Below are 11,442 nucleotides of genomic sequence, written 5' to 3' on the forward strand. Positions count from 1 at the left end.
GATGGGAGCCCAGGTGGCCAAGAGGGCCAACAGCATCCTGGCCTGTAACAGGAACAGCGTGGCCAGCAGGGAAGTGATCATCCCCCCGTACTCGGCACTGGTGAGGCCCCACCTCAAACACCGTGTCCGGTTTTGGGCCCCTCACTACAAGACAGACACTGAGGCGCTCGAGCGGGTCCAGAGAAGGGCAACGGAGCTGGTGAGGGGTCTGGAGCACAAGTCTGGTGAGGAGCGGCTGAGGGAGCTGGGGGTGTCCAGCCTGGAGAAAAGGAGGCCGAGGGGAGACCTTCTCGTTCCCTACAGCTCCCTGAAAGGAGGGTGTATCCAAGGGGGGTCGGCCTCTTCTCCCAAGGAACAGGCAACAGGACAAGAGGGGACGGCCTCAAGTTGCGCCAGGGCAGGTTTAGGATGGACGTTTCTTGACAAAAAAGGTTATCAAACATTGGAACGGGCTGCCCAGGGAAGCGGTGGAATGGCCATCCCTGGAGGTATTTAAAAGATGAGTAGACGTGGTGCTGAGGGACATGGTTTGGTGGTGGTTTTGGCAGTGTTGGGTTGACGGTTGGACTTGGTGATCCTAAAGGTCCCTTCCAACCCAGACGATTCTATGGTTGTTGGGGACGAGCGACATCCCCGAGCCTCCCAGCATGGGGTGTCCCCCCTGGGGGCGGGAGACAGGGGCCGTCCCTGTATCCAGCAGCAGCGCCTGCAGATCCCCGCTCTGCCCCTTGCACAGGAGCCGGCCTCGGGGCTGCTCACACTCACCTCTTCTGGCTGCAGCATCCTCCACTACTGCCCTCACACCACTTTTGCTGCCCTCCAGCTCAAAACCCTGTCCCCACTATTTCAAGGGAAACAAATACCACCCCCTAGGTCACTCCCAGCACAAGAGGCACCAGCCCTAGGTCATTCCACACCAAGAGGCATCAGCTCTGTTTCCTGGTAAAAAGATTTATTAAGAACCTGCAGTAGCTGCCCAAAAGGAGGATGCCGCCCTGGCACGGGCGCTGCGCGGCGGCGGGGAGTGAGGTGAGAGGGTTAGCGCTTCTCCAGGCAAAATAAACCCAGGTCGGATCCAGCAGCAGGATGACACGGAGCAAGTCGAGGGCACAGAAAGGCGGTGGCAGCACATCTGCATGGCAGAGGACCTCCCGCCAGGGCAGCCCGGCAGTAGTTAAGGCGTATAAAGTGCTTGGAGGAAGACCTGCCCTACGGCGGAGCTAAATAATGCAAGCAGGGAGGGACAGCGAAGGATGTGGGCGGCTGGTGGGTCACCTGCACCTCTGCCCTGCGGGGACCTGGCATAGGGGGTGATGTCGGACACACCGTGGCCCCCATCCACAACCAGGAGATGGGCTCCAGGGCTCCCAGATAGGACCCAGGGAGCTGGTCTTCATGGTCATCTCCCAGTCCATCCCATGTCCGGGATGCTGCCCCACACTGTGAGGGTGCCTCTGCTGATGCACTGGAAGGATGGTCCCAGTGCAGCGTCCTGCCTTGTCTCAGTCCCAGTGGCAAAATGAGATGAGTGGGACTTGCCCTCGGCCATGCTGTGCCCCAGCTGCCCGTCATGGGTGCGTGTACCCCTGGAGCGAGCGCAGCTGGTCTGGTGTCTGGCCACCTCTCCTGCTGCTCGGAGAAGCACTGGCTGCTTGGTCCCTTGTGAGAGGGAGCGTCCATTGGGGGGTTGGGTGCTTTCAGTCCTGTTGTGCTTGTGATGTTTGTTGCAGGAGGGACACGAGGAGATGCCCTCACCGGTGCCTCGTATGGCCGAGCTGGTCCCACATGCAGGACAGGGATGCGCCAAAGGCAGACCCAGAGCTGCCATTGGAAGGACACTTTGGGGACACTTCTGCAAAACAGACCTGTGCTCTGGCCAGAGGTGGCGGGGGCAAGCAGGGACACCCTCTGCAGCTAATCCTGCATCCCTCCAGCCTGCCCCAGCACTCCCAAACGCTCCCTCCTCCCCAAGGACTGCTCCAAGAAATACTGCTTTTCACTGGAATGTTTGTGTCTAAAATTCCCAGGATGGGATTAAGAAAAAAAAAAAAAAAAAAAAAAGGAGAAACTAGGTAAAAAATAACTCTCCCCAGGCAATGCTAAAAGGCTAGGTTAGCTCTACAGCAACCCTGTCCAGGGCAGGGGACACCCTGGTGATGGGGTTGGGGACAGCGGGACAGCTGGAGGGGCCTTTCTGTGTGTAGCAGGGGAGGGGGACACCGAGCAAGGGTATGGGGGCTGCCTCCTCCTGGCAGTGGGAGGGATGCACCTCACAGGGACAGGGTGGGACGAGACGGGGTGCAACTGGATGGGATGGGACAGGGGACCAAGGCGGTGGGGAGAGGAAGGACGTCCCCACCCCTCACTGGGACTGCAGGGAGAAGGCCAGCTTGACGCAGCCGAGCTCCTGCCCGCCACTGCTGACGACAGCCCGGACACGGTAGTTGCCGTTGGTCATCCAGGCAGGCAGCTCCACGTCGGGAAGGTCGAAGTCACTGGCTGGCAGGGAGTAGGAGCCCTGTGGAGAGAGGGGACACATAGGCAAGATGTCAGACAAACCCCCCAGCCCCACGCCGAAGGGCACGGTGGTACCCGGCAGCGCCGCCGGCATCCCACCGGTCAGGGGTTTCAGGCGTACCGCTTTGAAGGGGCAGTGGCAGGGGATGCCGTAGGTGAGCAGAGGCTCCGGGCAGGTCGTGCCGGGTGGGATGAGGTCGTCAAGGATGGTGCAGACGTCGTTGTAGGTGCAGCTGCCCAGCTGGTCGATGCAGGGCAGCTGGATCCAGAGATCGCCCAGCGCCTTCTCCACCACCAGCACCGCCTGGAGGGAAGGTGTTCAGCACCGGTACAGCCCCCACGGGCACCCACAGCTCCTCCAGCCTGTCCCACCCCACCATCCTAGATGTCTCCCCCGGCCGCTGCTCATGCAATTCTTTGGGGCGTCCATGGGGACGCTGCAAGCCCTCCCGCTTCCCCCTCCTGCTTTCAGTTCCTCACTGCCTCCAGGTTTCTCTTCCTCCAACCCAGCTTGAGAAAACACGTCCCAGCATACCACACACCTGCTCCTTCCCCTCTCCTGTGTCCTGTCCCAAAACCGGCCGGCAGCTGCCATCCCGCAGCTCTGCCTCCACGCTCCCCCAGCACGCTCCCCGCTGCCCCAAACAGCCACCGTGGCATTGCTCAAGACAGCCCGTGCACCTTGGGCAGAGAGACCTGTTCAGTCTCATTCCAAGAAGTCCCCAAAAAGCAGCGCAGGGCAGTCGGCCCGGCCCAGGGCTCCCGCAGCGGTGCCGTGGCATATCCCTGGAGGGAACAGTGGGGTCTGGCCACTGAAAAACGAGTGCTGCAGTGACTGCCGGGAGCACGCACGGCACTTGGGAGGTTCATTTCCCTCCCTGAGTCATTACCCCCCCAGGATACCACACAGCTCAGGTCGTTTCTCCTACTGCGACGAGGTTGGGAGCTTCCCACGGGGCTGTCTGCTCCCACCGCGGGTGTCCCCGTGCCCATCACACCATTCTGGCTTACAGAGCCCGGTGCACTCTGCCCTGCACCGCTCGGCGCCTTGTTCCCCCAAGGGCTGCTCATTCCTGTACCCACTGCTGGGCATTTCCCAGCTGGCAGCGGTTCTGGGAAGCTCTGCCCTCCCTCGTCCCATGGAGGCATCTCCGGCACGTACCTTCAGAGGGGAAGCCATGGCCTTGCTGCTGCTGACGGCCGCGCTGACGCGCAGGCTCCCCGGGATGCTGATGGGGTCCGGCACCACGGAGAGGCTCTTCAGCACCACGGGGTCCTTCCCGTCACCGCAGTCCTCCCAGGCAAAGCCACCGACCTGCGGCACCGAGGGACAGGAGGAGTTAGAGCCCGGGCGAGCCTTGCCCTGGGTTTGCAGGAGGTTTCCCCAGCGCTGGACCCCCAAAGCCCCTCGCACACACATCTGCTCATAAACACAGCCCGAAAATGACCTTCAGCACCCCCTCAAATGCCAAATAAATATCTCCTTATGCCTTTCTTGCACTCCCAGTTCTCCGAGCCTGAGGCCACTGCAGAAACTCTCCCGTCCAATGGCAATTACCACAACCCCCTTTCATGTACTTCTCACCCAAGGAGGGCTCCCAGGCTGTGATTTCCAAACCGGCCTGGACTCAGCCTCCGAATGCTTTGCATCCGAACAAGGCGAGAAACATCCTTCAAGCCAGCGCCGACGGCACCAACCAACGTGTTTGAGAGCGAAGGCAAGCGGGCAGGCAGGGTCGGGGCTGTGCTGGCCAGGGGGATGCTGTGCCCTGCAGGGGCTGTGAGGCCAGCACAGGTCCTGGCTTGGCCAGGACCAGCCCGGCTGTTGCAAGCCCTCATCCACCAGCTCTGGCCACCTGGTCCCGCACTGGAGCGAGAATAACACTCATGCGTTGCCATAAATATGGCTTAACATTTCCATCTCTGATCCTGAGCTGGTTCAGTCCAAATGAGGGATCCCTCCACCAGGGAATGCACTGGTGTTGTTCGCAGTCCTGAGGGATATGGGTCAGGGGAAGAGTAAAGTCAGGACCCTGAATTTTAGGAAAGCAAACTCCCAGCTCTTCAAGGAGTTAGTCAATAGGACCTTCAGGGTCCTCAGACAACTGTCCTGAGGGATGAGGGAGCAGAACAGAGCTGGCAAATCCTTAAGGATGCTTTCCATGGAGTGCAAGAGCTCTTGAACCCCAGGTGTAAGAAATCAGGAAAGGAGGGCAAGAGATCGGCACGGCTGAGTCGAGACCTGCTGGTCTGTCGTGGTTTAGTCAAACTAAAGGGCAAGAAGGAAATGTATAGTCAGTGGCAGCAGGGACAGGCATCCTGGGAAGAGTACAGGGACGCTGCCCGGTTGCATAGGGATGGCATCAGGAAGGCCAAGGCGCGGCTGGAACTCAACTTGGCAAGGGATGCAAAGAATAATAATAAGGGCTGCTATAGGTATGTCAGCCAAAAAAGGAAGCTCAAAGAAAGCATACCCCCCTGGTGAGTGAGACTGGCAAACTGGTAACAACGGACGAGGAGAAGGCTGAGGTACTCAACAACTTTTTTTGCCTCAGTCTTCACCGACAACCTCTCCCCAAACCTCCCCAAGGCAGGGACTGGGGGAGCAAAGTCCCTCCCACTGTAAGGGAAGATCAGGTTTGTGACCACCTGGGGAATCCGAGCATAGAGAAGTCTATGGGACCTGACGAGATACATCCCAGAGTCCTGAGGGAATTGGCTGATGTAGTGGCCAAGCCGCTCTCCGTGATATTTGAAAAGTCACGGCAGTCAGGTGAAGTCCCTGGAGACTGGAAAAACAGAAACAATGCACCCATTTTGCCCAGAGAGGTGGTCGATGCCCCATCCCTGGAAACACTCCAGGGCAGGTTGGATGGGGCTCTGAGCAACCTGATCGAGTGGAAGATGTCCCTGCTCTTTGCAGGGGGGGTGGACTAGGTGGCCTTTAAAGGTCCCTTCCGATCCAAACTATTCTATGATAACGAAAACCCACATGCAGGGGAAGTCACCCGGATGGGAGGACATCATATGTGTATCCTGGCTGGGCTGGGAGCCATGCTGGGAGACACCCCCTCTTTTCTCCAAGTCCCACCAGCCCCCCCCAGCCACTGCTGGCAAAGCTACAGGCTGGCAACGGCCTCGGAGCCCTTTGCTCCCACAACCCAGGGTCAAAGGCGGGGGGATGGCGGCACTCGCCTGCAACAGCCGCCCCCAAACCTGCCATGAACCGGTGCCCAGCCCCACCTCCCTCCCCGAGCAGGCTCCAGCCTAATTACAGCTCTTTTCCTGGCAGGGAAGCAGGAGGACGCCTGGGCTGTGCACCCCAAGCAGGTTTGGCCGGGGCAGCCCGTGTCCCTGTGTCACGGGCCTGGGGCTTTCCATGCCTGCTCAGCAGCCGCAGAACCGGTGGAGGCTGAATTACCTGGTGCCAGGCGGCAGCCCCAGCGGGCAGCGCTGCCCACGCAGGCGAGGAGCCCGTCCCGACGTCCCGCTCGCCAGCCCGGGGAGCGGCCCAGGGCAGGACACAGGGCTCAGGGCAAGCCGGGGCAAGGGGCCGGCTGCGCCCCGACATTTAGCGAGAGCTGGGAGCCCCTCGGGTCTGCGGGGAAAGAGGTTCCATGGGAGCTATGCATCGGAGCGCGGCTTCATACTGTGGTGCCGCAGACCTTCTGCTGCCCCGCAAAGCCCCCTCCAGCCTTCCTAACCGGCTGCCCTTTTATCGGAAAATAAAATAAGAGATATTCCCCTCCGCACCGCGTGAGAGTCACGCATCTTAATCATCTGTATCTTAATCAGCGCGTGTTGATGAGCCCGGCCCAGCGCTGCGTGGGAACCGGGAGGCAGCAGCCTGAGCTGGTGAGCTGGAAAATGCTCCCCAAGAGGGAGGAATGAAAGGCGAGGTGCTGGGAGGCTGCGGGGAAAGCTCAGCCGAAGGCAGACGGGCCGCTGGGCTTCTTGGTTCACAACAAAACCGAAATCCCCTCCTCCTCGGGGGCTGAACCCGAACCTGCAGCCCCGCTCCCCCACTTCAGGCGGCTTTATGGGATCCCAACTCCGCTCCCCCCCCGCCCCAGCCCAGCCGCAGACACGCAGCCAGAATCAGGCCTTGAACTTGTCCTTCTGGAACATTAAAAAAAATAAATAAAAATGCTTTGGATCCCTTGCAAGACACAGCAGGACAGCGAAATCCTCCGCCCGCACCGCTCGGCCCCGCTCCCCCCGCCGAGCCCCCGCAAAAAACACACACCCCCGGCCCATTCTCTCCCCAAAGAGGAGCGGGGTGAAGCGTTCGGAGCCTCTCACCTTGCTCAGCCTGCGGGAACCGCTCCGCTCCACCAGCAGCGGCGGCTGCGCCCCGCCGAGCGCGGCCGGGCAGAGCTGCAGGGCGGCGAGCGCCAGCGCCAGCCCCGCCGCCAGCATCCCTGCGGGGGGGACGGGACACCGGGAACCGGGGCGGGAGAAAAGCGAGCGGCGAGGCCGGCGGGAGGCAGCGACGGGCCGGGGCGGGGGGGGGGCGGGGAGGAGCGTCCTTCCCGCAGCCGGGACGGGACTGGCAGCGGCGAGACTGGGACGCCCTGTGCCGTGGGGCTGCACCCTGCTAGCTCCTCGCCCGGCCCACCTCCCGTGTCCCCTCCCTCCCCTTGTGTACGCTCAGAGATTTCCCCTTCCTCTTTTTTTCCCCCCCCTCCCCTCTCTTTTTCCCCTCCCTGGTTTGGTTTTCAAGCGCAGGACTGGAATCGCAGGGATGCTGGGACGGGAAGCTGCGCTTTCCCAGGCATCCACGCCGGCACTGGGAGCGGGAGCGGGAGCGGCGGGGGGGGGGCGGGGAGCATGCCCAGCTGCACCCACCCACGCCAGGACACCCCACACCGCCCACCTTGGGTGGGTGAGACCAGACCCGCCGCCCCCCGCTCTGCCTGACCCGCGCTTCTGCCGTCGGTGTCCGCCCCGGGCAGGCACCCGGGACCCCCGCGCCCCCCCCCCGCCCTCCGCCCTCGGCAGCTGGAGAGTAGAGATAATTTGGGACCCTGAACCCGATGCCGTGTGTGCTGCCGGGGGGCGAGGTGGGGGGACACGCACCCGGCTGTCGGGCAGTCCCCAACTGGGCTGTTTGCTGCAGCACCCCACCACCCACCTACCCACCATTTCAGATTTAACACCACCCCCTTCTCCCCTTCCCCCTTTGGGTGCCCTTTTCCCAGCCAGAGCTGCCCCAAAGCCCCCCCCCCCCCCCATCACACTGGAATGGCCCCACGGTACCCCGCCGTCACAGATGGCACAGGAGCATGGGTTTTTCCGAATATTTTGGTGAATGGATATTTTTTCCCTGTGAAAAGCTGGAAGGAACTGAGCCAACTGAGCACACGGGACACGAGTATGGCAAGTCTCAGACTTTCCCCCCCCACCACAGCACGGTTAGGACCGATGTGTGGGACCCTTCCCCGCAGGCAGCTTGGCTCTCCCTCACACATTGATGCTGGCCGGCTTCCTTGTATCACTCCGGGCCCTGGGAAGAGTTGCCTGGCTTGTCCAAACCCCTGCCTCAGCTCTATTTTTAGCCTTTCGTCCTTATTTAGCAGCAAGGCCAGCCGGGAGCGTGCAGGCAGGGCGCGGAGCATGCAGGGGCCGTGACGGATGCTGCTGCCCACCCCGCGCCGGCAGCGACAACTGCATCCCTGATCCACTGGGGAGGCTTAAGGGCGAGGAATAAATAGCCCCGTTCCTTCCACCCGGGAGTGGGGCGGAAAGTTATCCCCCGGGATTAGTTTTCACTTTGAGGCCTTGGAGCAGCCGGGGGGACAGGGATGGGGACAGGGATGCGCGGGGAGAGGCACGGGCATGGCTGGAGCATCATATCTGGGGCCAGGAGGGAACCAAAGCCCCTCGCCTCGAGCCCCCAGCACCACGTGCTTTCCTGCTTCTCACAAGCAGCACGGGTGAAGTTTTCACTTCCCCATTCCCATCCTTCCCCCCTCCATTTTGCCGTGGGGAAAAAAAAAAAAGAGAATAAAGCACTGTGAGGACAGGTTAACCCACATCTTTTTGTGGGGGAAAACACAAGCAGGGGCAGGAATGACTTGAAAATCGCTCTTCTACCTGAAAGCAGAAGCGTGTGTGACCTAGATCCCCACCAAAGGAGTCTGCAATGGCTTTTTGCGCTCTGCCGCACGCAAGATCCTCTGCAGTTGAAACAGTTTCTGAGCAATCTCACCCATGCAAAGCCCGAGTCACGAGGTCTCAGCAGGTCTGGAGAAACATCTTCAATTTGCATCGAAGAAAAGCAGCCGGCGCAGAGGGGTGACAACGTTAATGACTTCGTTATGTCTCATTTTATAAATGCAAACAGATCGCAAATGATGCGCGGGGCCGAAGGGTGCGACCACAGACCATCCTCTCTCCACCGCCCGGGGCCACCAGCTCTGCTGGGACCCACCGGGCATCGCCACCGGCCAGCTCTTCACCCAAAAACCTTCCACGAAATCTTCTCCCCCATTTGTTGTGGTTTGTTGTTTGGTTTTTTTTTTTTTCCAGGCTGGCTTTCTGAAAAAAAGAAAGAAACAAAAAAAATAGGTATGAACACATCTGCGCTCACAGGACCACCTCGCTCACAGACTGCAGGGCCCAGATGGAAATGCCACACGCTGGCACCGACACCCCCTTGTACCCACCCCGTCCTGCCCAGACCTTACCAGCTGTAACTGGAGAGAGCCGAGACACTTTAACAGCTTGCATAAATACTTCTCTTATCCCTAAGCTTTGGCAAACACTTTAAATGACCATTGGTACAAATTAACTCGACGTTCGGCCAGCTGTTATCCCATTTACGGCAATTCAGCTGAGCATGAGATAAACCCTCCTAGGCTCGCTTTTTCCAGGCAAAACCCTTGAGATGTCTCCTGCCGCTGTCGTTCCTGGGGAGAGATCGTGATAACACCGAAAAAGATATCGGGGCAAACTTCAAAACAAGCCGAAGCTGCCCCAGGTGTGTCTGCCGCACACTGCCTCCGCTGTCCTGTCTTTACACGGGCAGAAGTCCCCTCGCTGCCACTGTCCCTGTCATTTCCAGCCCTCTGCGAGCAGCTTCCAGCAGCCCCACGTGCTCCAGAGATCCTGAGGCTCCTCTGGTTAGGGAAAGGGGGATGAGTTGTTGCAGGCAGGAATCCCACCCCTACAATGCCACGGAAAGCCCCCGTTTTGCTCAAAAGCGGCTGGACAGAAAAGTTTCTGGCCATTGAAGTGCTGCGCTGCAAAGGGAGCAAGTTATCGGTGTGTTGGGGCAGAGGAAGGTGAAGCAGGGCTGAGACGGGAGATCACTCCAGCGGGGACGCATCCCGTGCAGCCCACACTGGAAAGATTGGGGAAACCGAGAAAATGATAAAATCAAGCTAAAACAAGAGACCTTTGGGGCAGCACGGGCAGGGCCTCTGGCAGGCAGCCTCGCAGGTGCGCCCGCGGGCTGAAGGAAGGACGTAACGTGGTCTGGTGCGGCCCCTTCTCCTAAAGTTAGCAATTTATAGACGCGCAGGGTCGTCGCTGCCACGGCGAGCATGGCACGGCGGAGCCTGCGGCAGCAGCACGGGGTGCGGGGCTGGGGAGCGGGGCCCCGTCCCCGAGCCCCTGGCTGGATGCCTCAGCCTGCTGTGACCAAATCCTCTGTTTTTCCTCCACCATTATTAGCAAAAGAAACCCTACCCAGAGCCCCGCTTTGTGGCCCAGTGCCCCCCCCAACAAAACCAGAAATTATCACAAGCGCATGTGCAAACTGCTGCAGCTTGGTGCCCGACGCGATGGCAGCTGGACAGGCTCCTCGGCAGCTGCCCACACAGTTGCTTCTGTTGGCTGCCACCGGCCCCAGCGATGCAAATCCAGCCTGGAAATACGCATGTGCTTTTGTGCTTGCCCCTGTACGCCTTCAAGTCACCAGAGTCTGGACCAGGATTTTTAATTAGCCCAGGAGAGGTGGAGACCAGCACCTTGCAGTGAGAGAGCCTTTTATCCCACAAAGGATCTACTCAGTCCCTATGAGTGCTCCCAGGCGGAGAAGGAGACCTGCCCCACGTATGAAGTGCTGGGGGAGATAAGAACAGAGACACTCTCAGTGGTTTCTGGGCGGTGGGAGCTGATGCCTGGAAGCTGCTGTGACTCATGAAACTTCACCCAGGTTAAGCAGCACCTACCCAAGAGGACGCAGGCAACTGGTCCCACCAGTCCCGGGATACTTGGGGCAGCCATGGGCCTGCCCCCCACCCTCCTATCCAAGTGGTGTATCACAATTTCCCCAGTCCCAGGGCTACCAGGGCAGAAAAAAAACCACCTCCCAAGTCACACGTGATGGGGGCGACCATGCACCTCCGCTCCCTGGCTGGCCGAGTGGCGGCAAAACGCCAGCGTGTTGGCAGCCCCTGAGCCGCGGGCTGCTTGGACTTCTCCCAGGGGATATTTGGGAAATGTCAGAATAGAAACTTGTTGACAAAAACTGGCAGTGTTTCCATATGGGTACAGCCTCGTGACCAGGTCGAAACACTCCTATTTCAGCAGTGCTGTGTGGCAACTGTTGACTTTTCAGGTCAGAATGTGTGTTCATTTAGAAATGTCTATTATTTCATGGCATTTAAAAAAAAAAAATCATTAAAACCAAAACATTGGGAGGAACCTGCCTTTCCTCCCATTAATTTTTAGAACAGGACACTTTCAAATCCCTACCTCTTCTGGACCCATTCCTGAAATGCACAATTTCCTCCCGGAAAAAGGCACCCTGGCTCCAGGCCCAACATTTGGGGTGTTTGGGATGCTCAAGCGGGGGGTTGCTAGGATGCAGCCCCCCCCCCCCCCAGGCAGTATGGACCACACCAAAAGCCCCCTCCAGCCAGCACAGCTACCCCCAGAGCAGAGCTGCTGCCAGAAGCAAACACCCCAAAACCACCC

The 11,442-nt window shown here is 59.7% G+C and overlaps 1 protein-coding gene across 1 annotated transcript; it reads right to left on the reverse strand.

Moving 5' to 3' along the window:
• Nucleotides 1-931: 931 nt before the first annotated feature.
• Nucleotides 932-7,096, reverse strand: GM2A (ganglioside GM2 activator). Its single transcript, XM_054217800.1, has 4 exons — nt 6,820-7,096; nt 3,680-3,832; nt 2,639-2,821; nt 932-2,518 (listed from the first exon to the last, which is right to left on the reverse strand). The coding sequence occupies exons 1-4, from the start codon at nt 6,934-6,936 to the stop codon at nt 2,363-2,365; spliced, it is 609 nt and encodes a 202-aa protein (XP_054073775.1). The 5' UTR covers nt 6,937-7,096; the 3' UTR covers nt 932-2,362.
• Between the last annotated feature and the right edge of the window lie 4,346 nt (nt 7,097-11,442).

Source organism: Rissa tridactyla, chromosome 11 (assembly GCF_028500815.1).
Source record: "Rissa tridactyla isolate bRisTri1 chromosome 11, bRisTri1.patW.cur.20221130, whole genome shotgun sequence".
In the NCBI taxonomy this organism is placed as follows: Eukaryota; Metazoa; Chordata; class Aves; order Charadriiformes; family Laridae; genus Rissa; species Rissa tridactyla.

Excerpts from the sequence above, each read along its gene's own strand:
- GM2A (XM_054217800.1), bottom strand. The coding sequence starts at position 6,936 with ATGCTGGCGGCGGGGCTGGCGCTGGCGCTCGCCGCCCTGCAGCTCTGC. Across the intron at positions 2,822-3,679 it reads CCATGGCTTCCCCTCTGAAG|GCGGTGCTGGTGGTGGAGAA; the intron begins GTACGTGCCGGA and ends CCTTCCCTCCAG. Across the intron at positions 2,519-2,638 it reads GCCACTGCCCCTTCAAAGCG|GGCTCCTACTCCCTGCCAGC; the intron begins GTACGCCTGAAA and ends CTCTCTCCACAG.